General features: G+C 56.4%; 1 protein-coding gene across 4 annotated transcripts in view; it reads left to right on the top strand.

Moving 5' to 3' along the window:
- The window catches only part of TCF7 (transcription factor 7), a 28,267-nt gene extending 15,845 nt beyond the window's left edge, over window positions 1–12,422 (top strand). The window contains exons 4-12 of one of the 4 annotated variants that reach the window (XM_062189160.1): window positions 2,020–2,131; window positions 2,826–2,916; window positions 4,918–5,010; window positions 7,026–7,145; window positions 7,585–7,747; window positions 7,847–7,954; window positions 8,329–8,377; window positions 9,447–9,519; window positions 10,800–12,422. In XM_062189160.1, coding sequence (XP_062045144.1) covers window positions 2,020–2,131; window positions 2,826–2,916; window positions 4,918–5,010; window positions 7,026–7,145; window positions 7,585–7,747; window positions 7,847–7,954; window positions 8,329–8,377; window positions 9,447–9,519; window positions 10,800–11,097 — 1,107 coding nt within the window. In that variant the 3' untranslated portion in view covers window positions 11,098–12,422. Of the gene's footprint in view, window positions 1–2,019; window positions 2,132–2,825; window positions 2,917–4,917; window positions 5,011–7,025; window positions 7,146–7,584; window positions 7,748–7,846; window positions 7,955–8,328; window positions 8,378–9,446; window positions 9,520–10,776 lie in introns of all 4 variants that reach the window. The other 3 variants (XM_062189161.1, XM_062189162.1, XM_062189163.1) reach the window with 3 other exon arrangements.
- Window positions 12,423–12,828: the final 406 nt, after the last annotated feature.

The following is a 12,828-nucleotide window of genomic DNA, read 5'->3' as shown; positions in this document are numbered from 1 at the left end:
AGTGACAGCACCCGACTCCTGTGGCCGCTGGATGGAAGGTGGCTGAGGGCACAGGGGAGTACCATCCAGGTGAGAAGTGACAGTGACTTGGACTGGGTGGGAGACAGGGAGGGAGGAAGAAGTGATTAGGTTTTAGGTCTGTTTTGAAGGTAGAGCATTAGGGATTGCTGGCAGGTGGGACATGGGTCCAAGGAGGATCGCGGGGTTTCTGGTCCGGGTAACTGGGACGTCGGGGAGCAGCATCTGGACGGGAAACTCAGGGTCCTGATTGGGACCTGCAGAGTGGGGAGTGTTGTGGGCCCCCGAGGAAACAGGGATTTGGAAGCGCAGCTTCCAGAAGTGGCGTCATCAGATGAAGATGTGTCAAGCTATGGCCTGGATGGAAGAGACAGGGAGCCAGAAACAAGTCCAGGAAGGGCTGGGCTGTGAGGCCTGGGGAAGGTCATGTGTGCGTGGCATTCTGGGAGCCAAAGCAAAGAAACCGTTCCAAGAAGGAGACAGTGCCCAGTGGCTGGGTCAAAGGAAGGCTGCAAACTGACCTGAAGGTCAGGATTGTGGAAGCCCCTGGGGGCCACTGAGGGGGTGGGGCAGGAAGAGAGAATGAGCTGAGAACTGCAGGCAGCGAGGGGGCCACGGAGTTGGACATGAGGTGGGGCTGGGGGGGCCATGCGGTTGGGCGTGATGGCAGCCTCTCTGTGGCCTGGTGGACATGAGACTGGGCTTGCAGACTTCTCGGCACAGTGCCTGGCATGTGGCAAGTATTCAGCACCTGAAGATGCCCCATGTGTGCACACAGCCCACAGCCGCTGCAGCCTGCGCCCCTCTCCCCTGCCAGCCAGCTATCAGAGCACCAGCTCCTGTCTGGCGACGGGCATTTCAGGGATGCTGTTCGCATAGGTGAGCGGGGGACTGACCAGTGGTGGTGTCAGCACCTTCCTTAAGACCTGAGGGCACAGGCAGGCAGGTGCTACACAAAGATGGCCAGCCAGGGCGGTTGCTGGCCTAGGGAGGGGTGGGAGCCTGTGCCCATCTGGGGGCATCATGTCTGGCCTTAGCCTGGACCCCCAGTAGTCTGCTGCCCAGGAACCTGTGCCAGGCTCCCCCAGACTCGTTAAAGTACTCAGGAACGCCTTCATTACCAGGACAGGCAGCAGATCTCAGGCAGTCTGGCCACATTCACCCCATGGGGATTCCACCCACAAGGTGGGGAGGAGGCTGTGCCACACCCTTTCATTACTGTCTTGCCCCAAAGACATCCCCGTTTCTCCTGTGCCATGGGATGGCAGTCACGTATCTGTGCCCCAGCCAGCAGCATCCCCACAGAGGGCTCCTCTGGGTGGGAAGCTGAGTCCTGGTCGTGGACAGTGCGTCCGGGGCCTTGGCCTGTGCCGCTGGGCGTGGAGGCTCCGCAGAGCTGGCGCTGGCACTGGCAGTGACTCCCTGTGGCAAGGTTGTGTGGGGCGCCCCCTTCCCAGCCTGCTGACTGAGTCATCTCGTGACAGCCTTGCAACTAGTGTGAAAAGTAAGAGTGCTGCAGCGCCTAGGAGACAGGAAGTGCGGGGGCCAGGCCACACCTCCGAGGCAGGGGCTGCGGGGAGCCCCTTCCCTGGGTCAACAACACAAGTCAGGCCTGAGGAAAGAGAGGTCTAGGCCCTGCTGTTTAGGGCTGGTGGCTGGGAGCAGCCCCCTGGACAAGCCCCTGGACCTTTGAGAAGCTGCAGGATCTCTGGGACTGGGCAGCCAGGAAGGGTCCCTACACGGGCACACGCCCGTCCCAGAATCAAGTGCCCATAGACACCAAGAGATTACCTAGGAGATGGGACTGCTTGGGCAGCCTGGGGTCTAGTGAGCAGGGCCACTGGACACAGTGGCATTACAGAGCCCCTTCCCTGGGGCCTGTGCTCCTCGATGGGAGGGCTGCACACACAGGCTCACGAAGGCTCCGCACATACACACGGCCACACTCGAGCCTTCTTCCCTCAGCACTGCCCACGTTCACCCACCTTTCTTCTTTTTCAGCACAACAAGGCCAGTCAGCCCCCCCATGGTGTCCCCCAACTGTCTCCTCTCTACGAACATTTCAGCAACCCACACTCCACACCTGCACCCGCAGACATCAGCCAGAAGCAAGGTATGGGCCTGGGATGGAGAGGACCGCAGTAAGAGCAGAATCTGAGGAGCAGGTACCTGGCTTCTGAAACCAGGCAGTTGGGCCCACTAACAAGAGAACCTAGGCTGTGCAAGCCTAGGGTCCAAAGAAAATGCCAGAAAGATGGACTATGGGAGGTGACGCCAGGCATCCCCAAATCTGAAGGCTGCAGGTGCACACAGAAGCCTGGGGCCTGTGGCGATGGCAGCGGCAGTGAGGAAGCAGGCATCCCGACCCTGCTGCTGGCTGTGACCCAGTCTCTCCCTGCAGTGAGGAAAGTGATGGCTGACTCACCTCAGCCTCAGGCCGTCATTCTGAAATTCACCACTGTCAGCTGTGGGGAGCTCGCTGACTCAACTCCGGGGGCTGGGTGGGGCCCTGTCCCCCAGCCAGGCTCTTGAGGGGGCCTGCGCCTGCTCAGAAAGCCAGGCTGCAGGCCTCCAGACAGGTGCCTGTTAGGAGCAGCAGTAGAGCAGAGTGGCAAGGCCTGGCCTCCCACTCCCATCTCCAGCTGTGCCTCCTGGACAAGCAGTGTCCTTAGGAGAGTCCCCCAGCTCCACTGTGGGGCACTGTTACCAAATAGGCACAGTCCTAAACAAGGCAGTGTATGTGTGGACCTCTGGCACAGGGGGCAGGGTACGTGACCCCGTGACTCATCTGCTCCCCACAACCACAGGCGTTCCCAGACCTCTGCAGACCCCTGACCTCTCCAGCTTCTACTCGCTGACCTCGGGCAGCGTGGGACAGCTCCCGCACACTGTGAGCTGGTGAGTGTGGGTGCAGTGGGGGAGGGGCACTATGGGCTGGCGGGATCTGTATCTGCCCTCACATTTTGCTCTCCACCCTTCTGTGCCCAGCAAGCACCCTGCTGCTGGCTCTGTACAGAGGCTGAGGCTGGCCAGCAGCTCAGTCCCAACCTGTGGCCCCAAGTGTAGGTGCTCGCCAGGTAGCTAGCCAGCCGTATCCCAGTCCTATTGCACCTCAGTGTCTGAGATACCTGGTGTCCCGGGCCTCCTGGACACAGCTCTGGGCTGCTCTGGGATCGCCAGAACCACATCAGTCTGAGAGGAAGGGGTGAGCCCGAGAGGGAGGGGACTGCGAAGGCTGCTGCTTGTATGGCCTCAGTGCCTGCCGCTGGTCGGTGCCTTCCTTGGCTGAGCTGTTTTAGCTTTTTTTTTTTTTAATTCTTAAGGATTTATTTTGAAAGGCATACAGGCATGGGAAGAGAGGGGAAACATGTTCCATCCACTGGTTCACCCCAAATGGCAGCAATGGCCTGCAACTCCATCTGAGTCTTCCACGCGAGTGGCAGGGGCCCAAGCACGGGGCCATTATCTGCTGCCTTCCCAGGTTCAGTAGCAGGGAGCTAGGTCAGAAGCAGAGCCGCGGGAGTGCGAACCAGTGCTCTGATAGGGGACGCTGGGGCCACAAGGGTGGCTTCACCTGTGCCACAGCACGGTCCCCAGGGCAGTGTCCTTTCCTGCTCCTTCCATGTTTACTGGAGTCGAAGCCTGCCTATGGGGTCTCCTAAGGTGGACCCCGAAAAGGCTTCTCAGACCTCCAGGTCAGGGGACTTGGCCCTTTACTCACTGATGACACTGTCAACTGGGCAGGCTACAGCTCCTCTGGCAGCAAAGCGTGGCTTTCCAGGAAGGTGGGACAGACCAGAGGCCGGACCCGGGGCCCTCCACCTCGTTCAGCACACTTCTCTACTTCCAGATTATCTGTGGATGAAGTTCCATTCTGAACACCAGTCGGACTGCCCCTTGAGTACCCACAGGGTCGCAGAGGGGCACGAGTGCTCGGGGCAGAGCCTGATGGCCAGGCCAGTCTCTTGAAAGTGTCCATTAGGCCAGAGTCCCCAAATACTTGAACCTGGAGCTGATGACCCAAGGCTCTGTGGGGGGCAGCCCTGGACTCAGCTCCTGCTTGGCTACCACTGGACAAATAGCCTTGTAGCCATCTCTGCAGTGAGTCTTGCTGTGTGCCAGGCAGGGGTCTGGGTACTGGAGCAGTGCTTAACCATCCGCTCCTCAGGGTCCTTGGCCTCTCAGAGCGCCGTCTCCCTCGCTGTTGACTTGGGCAGAAAGCCAGCAGTGCAGAGCCTGCTTAGCAATGCTTTTATTGGGGACTGCAGGAGCCCGAGGGGTGCATCTAGCATCGGTCCTGTGGCCTTCTGGGAGAAAAGCTGTTTAAAGCCGGCGCCGTGGCTCAATAGGCTAATCCTCCACCTTGCAGCGCCGGCACACCGGATTCTGTCCCGGTTGCCCCTCTTGCAGGCCAGCTCTTTGCTGTGGCCAGGGAGTGCAGTGGAGAATGGCCCAAGTGCTTGGGCCCTGCACCCCATGGGAGACCAGGAGAAGCACCTGGCTCCTGCTTTGGGATCAGCGCAGTGGCCGCGGCGGCCATTGGAGGGTGAATCAACGGCAAAGGAAGACCTTTCTCTGTCTCTCTATCCACTCTGCCTGTCAAAAAAAAAAAAAAAAAAAAAAAAGAAAAGCTGTTTAGCCTAGGGTATCAGCCCTGTTTTGTCCAGGAAACAACTCAAGATGGAGAGGCCAAGGGCCTACTAAGCTGGGGACCAGGAGAAGGCTGTCCTTGTGCACCAGCACAAGGCTCCCCCTGGTGGCAACTGCTTGAAATACACTGGAGAAGGCCCAGCAGAGGCCCATGTGCATCAGACTATGGGTCAGGCATTTCAAGGTGGGAAGGCCTTCCTCAGGTCTGGCAAAGAGCCAGATGCTAACAGCTGTCTCTCCCAACCACAGGCCCAGCCCTCCTCTCTACCCCCTGTCCCCTTCCTGCGGATATAGACAGCACTTCCCTGCCCCCACTGCAGCCCCTGGCGCCCCCTACCCCAGGTGAGTCCCCTATCTCCAAGTCAGGCTCCTGCTTCCTGTTGCCCAGGCTTCAGTGCCCACACAAGGCCAAGCCCAGGCCAGTGCTTGCCCTGTGTTAGCTGTTTGTCCACCTGTGCGTCTGTCCTGCAGCCCTGCATCTGAGAGTGAAGCTAACAGGCATACAAGCAGCTCAGCCCTGTCTGTCCTGTGCAGCAGAGAACCCAGAACAGCACATGCCACAGCCCACATGCAGATGTGCGCTCACCTCGGCTGCATGGCTGCTGGGGGCAGCCTCTGGGCCTGAGCGGCTGCTGCCTGCTCAGGATCCCCAGGTGTACAAGCAGCTAGGCCCCAAGGGCCCCCACAGAACAGCAGGAAGGTCAAGTGAGGAGCATTTGCTTAAATCTCCCTTGGCTACAGACCTAGTTCCCTGCATTCTCTGCCCAGGAACTTGGTCAACATTTCCAGCCGTACTGGGGTTCAGTGCTCAGAGGCACAGCCCCAGCAGCTGTGTGGGCCCACTGTGTGAAGAAGTCACACGAAGACCCTAGTCAGGGTACGAAGGGTGAGGGAGAACCATTGCCTGAGGGAGCTGCGTGGGAACAGCAGCCCAAGGGTTGGCTGGGAGGAGGAGATGGGACTAGAAATGCCAGCAGGGATGCTCATGCAGGCCGGTTTTCTTCTGTGGGTGGTGGGGGAATTTCAGCAGGAACAGGTCAGGGGCATACAGGCTTTTGATTGCGTACAAGGGCGGGGAGTGACAGTGAAAGGGAGATTTTTCATCTGCCTGTCCACTCCCCAGATGGCTGCAATGGCCAAAGCTGGACCTGGTCAAAGCCAGGAGCCAGGAACTCCATCTAGGTCTCCCATGTGGGTGCAGGGGCCCAAGTACTTGGGCCATCTTCCACTGCTTTCCCAGGCCATTGGCAATGAGCTGGATCAGAAGTGGTACAGCCAGGACTTGAATTGGCCCCCATACAAGATACTGGCTTTGCAGGCAGTAGCTTTACCTACTGTACCACTACACCCGCCTATAGTGTTCAGTCATTTTAAAAGTCACTATGGATGGTGTATGGGAATTTGGAGGGTTCTGTGGGGGAGGCTCAAGGGAAGCCACAGGCTCTTAAGGCTGAGGTGAAAAAGGAGACAGATTGAAAAGCTACTTGATGGGGCCGGTGCTGTGGTGTAGTGAGTAAAGCTGCCACCTGCAGTGCCAGCATCGCACATGGGTGCTGGTTTGAGTCCCAGCTGCTCCACTTCCAATCCAGCTCTCTGCTGTGGCCTAGGAAAGCAGCAGAGGATGGCCCAAGTCCCTGGGACCCTGCACCCATGTGGGAGACCCTGAAGCAGCTCAGCTCTGGCCTCTGTGACCAGTCGGAGAGTGAGCCAGCAGATAGAAGACCTTTCGCGCTCTCTGCCTCACCTTTCTCTGTATAACTCTAACTTTCGGCCGGCGCAGTGGCTTAACAGGCTAATCCTCCGCCTTGCGGCACCGGCACACCAGGTTCTAGTCCCGGTCGGGGCACCGATCCTGTCCCGGTTGCCCCTCTTCCAGGCCAGCTCTCTGCTGTGGCCAGGGAGTGCAGTGGAGGATGGCCCAAGTTCTTGGGCCCTGCACCCCATGGGAGACCAGGAGAAGCACCTGGCTCCTGCCATCGGATCAGCACGTTGCGCCGGCTGTAGCGCGCCTACCGCGGCGGCCATTGGAGGGTGAACCAACGGAAAAGGAAGACCTTTCTCTCTGTCTCCCTCTACTGTCCACTCTGCCTGTCAAAAAAATTAATAAAAAAAAATTAAAAGAAAACTTTCAAATAAATCTTTAAAAAAAAAAAAAGCTACTTGAGACTTCCGTTGGTGGCTCATTATGTCCGTTCTTGCAGTGTCTGTGCAGTGTAACGTGTTGGGAAGGTATCTGTATGCATCTCTGTGCAGGCCACTGAGTGTGGGGGTCTGTGTGCCCGTGTCCTCGTGTACCGTGTGTCCACAGGTCAGGCCTTTAATTCCTGGCTCAGTGCTAACTCTCCTCCTGCTTCCAGGTTCACTCACCCATCCTTGATGCTGGGCTCTGGTGTACCTGGCCACCCTGCAGCCATCCCCCACCCTGCCATTGTGCCTCCCTCAGGAAAGCAGGAGCTGCAGCCCTATGACCGCAGCCTGTGAGTGCAAATACACAAACAGGGTGGGGGAGGGGAAGGGGGGGCAGGACAGTGGGCTCCAAGTGAGCAGTTCCTTCTGTCAGCCAGGTTACACCGACTTCCCCCCAGGCCCAAGGCCTTCCAGAAAGCCCCTGTGCAAGCCGTTCTGTAGCTCTGGTTAATGTTTACCCATGCTCAGCAGTGGGTGGGGTGGGTGGGATGAGAAGTCCTTGCATGTCTTTCACAACTGGCGGTAGTGTCCCTGTAAGCAAGTTGCTGAGGCTGTCTGCTCAGCCATCTGGCGACAGGGAGAAAGAATCCCTTTACAAAAGCTCTGGTATCTCTCTCTCTCTCACACATACACACACACACACATACAGACTGGATCCACACTAGAAGAGGGTAGTGATGTCAGATGGGCATGGGGGAGCTCCTCAGTAATCTAGATGTTTTCCCCCAGGAAGACACAGGGTGAATCCAAGGTAGAGAAGGAAGTGAAGAAGCCAACCATCAAGAAACCCCTCAATGCCTTTATGCTGTACATGAAGGAGATGAGAGCCAAGGTCATCGCAGAGTGTACACTGAAGGAGAGTGCTGCCATCAACCAGATTTTGGGCCGCAGGGTGAGGCTGTGGGCAGGGGGACCTGTGGGGATGGCCCTTTCATCCTGGTGGAGCCTGCCGATTGCCTGATGTGTGCCGTCTGCCTCCTTCCCATTGCAGTGGCATGCACTGTCGCGGGAAGAGCAGGCAAAATATTATGAGCTGGCCCGCAAGGAGAGGCAGCTACACATGCAATTATATCCAGGCTGGTCGGCGCGGGACAACTACGTGAGTGGCCAGTGACACACAGCAAGGGGTGGGTAGGGGAACTTTCAAGTTGCTAGCTCAGAAGAGGTCAAGCCCGGGGAACTGCTCCTAAGGCAAGCTCACACCCTGTTGTGTACACAAATGGTACTGCTACCCAGTGTTTCCTTGGGCCGTGTTGGCCGAAGGGGCAGAGGGGCTACTGGAAACCACATTGGTAGAAGCCCTTAAACACAGCCACAGCAGCCCAACAAGAACTGCACCAAGAAACCCCAGGACCCCAAGGTAGGAGGGACCTGCATACCTGGGGTCCCAGGGCCAGCCAGGCTGGACAGCAGGCTGCAGATCGCCCAGCGATAGCCACCCGCATGTGAGCTTCTTCCCTTTGTTCTACACAGGGAAAGAAGAAGAGGCGGTCAAGAGAAAAGCACCAAGAATCCACCACAGGTGAGGCCTGGCCCCAACAGAAGCAGAGGCTCCTCTCCATCTCCCCATTTTAAGGACTGTTCTGCTGTGGCTGGCCCAGCTGAAGAGGCAGAGTAGTAGACCAGGAACCTTCATGGCGCCTAGGCCCTCTAAAAGCAAGGCCTGCGCACATCTCCTGAGTCCAACGCCCATGCAATACAGCTCTGCTGAGTCCTAGAGACGACCTGCGGGAGCCCAGTTCCTAGAGCTGGGGGTTGTCCACCTGTGCCCAGTCTGCCAGAGAAGCTAGGGAGGAACTGGCTCAGGATGCCTAGCCCAAACCATGCACGCTGGCTCATTCTGCTGCACCGGGGAGCAGACCAACCAGGCGGACTGAGCCAGACCCCAGGTGTAGTACCTGCCGGCTAGTACCTGCCAGTTTCTCTACTTCTAGCCCCATTTTTATCATCAGTGCAGAGTCCTGTGTGGAGAACCCAGGGAGCCCACAACCTGCTGCAGGCCTTCTTCCTACAGGCGAATTCTTCTGGTAATTCAGGCTAGTAATTCATCCAGGACTTTGTCAGCTACCCCTCCCCTCCCCCAGGAGAAGCTGGTGGTCTGACACAGGGCAAGATGAGGCATGGGCCGTTATTACCCTCGATAAGTACACAGAATGAGCCTAAGCTTTAGCCTTTTCCCTTGAGGCAGTGTGGGGCCGGCAAATGTTGGCAAGAATAAAAACTGGATAAAATGTGCAGGGCAGCCTCAAGAGGAGGCTGAATGCCTCAGGCCTCCCTGGACTCCCCATCATCTGTGCTACAGGAGGCACCACAGGCCCTGAGAACCAGCCTAGGAAGACCCCCCCCAACACTACCCCCCCACTCCTCCCACTGCCTCTGCTGTACAGCCGGGTACCCATCTTTCCTGATACCTCGCTCTAGGCCTTAAGGGCTGGCTGCGTCTCAGAGACAGCCAGTCTACCTATGGGGGCTGTGGGATGTCTACAATTGGCTAACACTGTGTTACCTCTTCTTTCTGGGCCCTGCTCTATCCTGCTGCCTGCCTGCTCGCCCTCTGCCCTGCTCTGCCCCTCTGGCATGGCTGTGAGCAGACCCTGGCTCGCCTAAGAAATGCCGTGCTCGCTTTGGCCTCCACCAGCAGACGGATTGGTGTGGTCCGTGCAGGTGGGTTTTTCCCCACCATCGTTCTCCCTTTGCTTCAAGCTGCCTCCCTGACTGGATGTGTTCTGCTGAGCCCTTCCTCTGCTTCAGCCCTGCAGCCCCGTGCATCCCCAGCAGGTCAGGGAACCTGCACCTCCCGAGTTGAAGTGGAAACCGAACACAGAGGAAGGAACAGTGGAGAGGGAAAAGATCACTATGGAAGGGAAGGAAAAGGCAGATTCAACCAAGTGGCTCTGGTGCCAGGCAGGCCGAGCAGGTCCTCAGCAGTTCAGTTTCCGAAACACCTCTCAGGGCCTCAGCCCCTGCCTCTTGGCCTCAATGGCATCACAGCTTGCCAACTCCCCCTTTCTTCCTCAAGTTAGAATTCCTGCCAGTAATAGAAACCTGAGCCCTTAAATCAGAGTAAAATGAGGGGACCCAGTCAGCCTGAACAACGAAGTTGCTAGGCAGCCGACTTGCAACCTCGTACCTACTGAGACCAAGGATGGGGCAAAGGGGCAGTAGTACCCCTTGGCTGTCTTAGCCATAGGACCCTGTGGCAACAAGCCTACACATTCCACCATACCTCACGGTTGTGGGAGTTGTGGCTGTCAAAAGTTGTGGGAGTCAAAAGGTTTACCCCTGTCAATGTGGGCTCATTCAGTGCCAGGCCTGGCAGCACCATGGCTAAGGATAATGCTAAGCAGTAAGATTACTGGCTCCAAGGAACACCTCCCCATCCAGCCCCTCGGCCATCTACTATATTCCCTGTCCAGGAGCAAAGTGGAATTCGGCATGTATGCCTTCACCCTCATGCACATGCCTATCAGGAAACACCCCTGTCTTTATAGGACATCATTTTCCATCCATCCATCCCATGCTACTGGAAGACAACCTGTGGCCCAGAGAATGGACAGCGACGGCAGGAAGGCACTGTCCATTCCTTCTCACAGCCCAGCTCTGAGGACTGGGATGATTCAGGAAAGAAGCCACAGGCATCACAGCCCCTCCCCTTAATTCATCTCTTAGACACATGAAGCGGCAGCTCATTGAGGCCCCAACCAGGCCATGGCTACAAAGGGTCCTTGTGCTACCTGGTGGCTGCTGTGGGAATTGCACCTGTCCGAGGTCTGGGCCAAGGCCAGCAGCACTGCAATGTAGATTCATCCAAGGACCCAGGCTTATCATCCAGGTCATGGGGAAAGGAGGAAGCAGGGCCTGTTCAAGGACAGCATTTTTTCGGTTGTGGTGTATGACTGTGAATTCACCCTCTATTTACAGATAACTCTCTTCACTATTCCTAGGAGGAAAAAGAAATGCATTCGGTACTTACCCGGAGAAGGCCGCTGCCCCAGCCCCGTTCCTTCCGATGACAGTGCTCTAGGCTGCCCCGTGTCCCCAGCTCCCCAGGACTCACCCTCATACCTCCTGCTGTCACGCTTCCCCCCAGAACTGCTTGCTAGCCCTGCTGAGCCAGCACCTACATCCCTAGGTGTGTCTGCTACGCTCAGCCTCCCAGCCCCAGGACCCCCACAGGCCTCTCGCAGTGCCCTACAGAGCACACAGGCACAGCAGCAAGAATCTCAGAGACAGGCAGCCTAGCGTGCACCAGACACCTGGCCTCCTCTAGGGCCCCAGCCGGAGAGCGAGCAACTGAGACCATGATCACATGGAGACTGACCAGGAGCTCTGCTGACTGCCCCCCAGGGTCCTGACCCTGAAGACTGGAGAAACTGTTCAACTTTGACCTGAACCTGCTCCAGATGGTGGCAATCCTGTGTTTATGTCTTCTCATTAAGGGCACCCCTTGTGCCTATGCCAGCCACATGCCCACGCCTCCTGCTTTTCTGCTATAGGTCATAGATGGGCTGGACTGAGCCCAGCTACCTTCTGTACCCCTGCCTCCCCATCCCCCACTGCCCACCCTCCTCATCCCACCAGACACCTCACGGACCAAGAATGAGCTGGTTCACCAAACTACACGTGAGCACAGTCGCAACCACCAAGCTCATGACGATGCTTCTGTGATATGGAGATGGAAAAGCTATTTACGGGAGAACCAGCTGCCACTGGTGAGTTGGACCAGAGGAAGCCTCTGACCATGTCCTCAGGAACTTTCAAGAGGAAGGAATGGAATAGGCTACATTGAGGCCTGTCCACCTCCGTAACAGGAAAAAGCGGACACTACCCCATCAGACAAGTATAGGTGGCGGGGCATCTGGCTCTAGTTCACATTACTGGGAAATGCTTCCTGAGGAACTTGATGGTCTAAGCAGCTCTGACGCTGCCACAAGCCTTCCATGAGCAGCTGCAGTCAGCAGTTCAGGCAGGGCTCCAGGCTGCTGTGTACTGCTCGTTTAAAGCATCTTCACAGTAACACTTCCCGCTCACTGAAGTCCATCGAGCCAGCTCTCGGGCAGCTGTGAGAGGGCAAATCAAGAGCTCCTGCTCTCCAAAGCCATCTCTTGGCATTCAGCCAGCCTCAGTTTCCCTATGGGGCTGCAGAAGGAGGACCACTGCAACCAAACCCAGGAGCCCAGAAGACCCCTAGTGGCGAACACTGGGGTTTCACTATGACCTTCTTTAACCCATTTTTGAGCCAAGCTTCAATGCTGAGCCTTGAAAAAACAAATCTTGTTAATTTAATCTTGTTTGTGGCCGCCTCCTCACTGTACATAGCCTGAATCCAAAGAAAAGGGGCTGTCTGTAGTCACACACACCCCTTAAGAAAAGCCCTTCGTTCCTACTTCAGCTGCTGGTTTCCAGAATCCAAAGATCACATACTCTCTAGTGTAGTGCTGCAAGAAGCCTTGAAAAAAGGACCACTGTAGTGTTCAAAATATTTTTGTATTGTTAATGCATCCTCACCAAAAGACTTTTTTAAACAGAATAAAGTTACATTTTTACTGGGTTTGTTTTTCCCGAGCCTGACCCTCAGAAATAAACTGTTTCAGTAACAGCATAACATTCTTTCTCCACAGCCAGAAAACTTTATTCTCTATTTTAATGGGTACACATGTTCACAACACTTCCAACCTCCAGAAACCAGGGATTACCCTCACCATTTCCTCTAAAGGGGCTTGGGCCCTACACCCCAGCCCTGACAGCTGCATTGTGCTGGATACATAAACTCCCATTCCAAGCCTTGCTCTTAAGTCCACAGTCACCTGACTCCACAAATGATGTAGACCAGCCTGCTCCCCAGTGCTTGTAGGACAGTAAATGAACTGGAAACTGCCATCCATAGATCTTGTAGAGAATCCAAACTGAAATAGGTACACATAACCCACGAGTACCTGTATCTCAAGGAAAACAAGCAAACAGGAGTCTCAA

Source organism: Lepus europaeus, chromosome 4 (genome assembly GCF_033115175.1).
Source record: "Lepus europaeus isolate LE1 chromosome 4, mLepTim1.pri, whole genome shotgun sequence".
NCBI lineage: Eukaryota > Metazoa > Chordata > Mammalia > Lagomorpha > Leporidae > Lepus > Lepus europaeus.
This window is presented reverse-complemented; position numbering and strand designations above follow the sequence as displayed.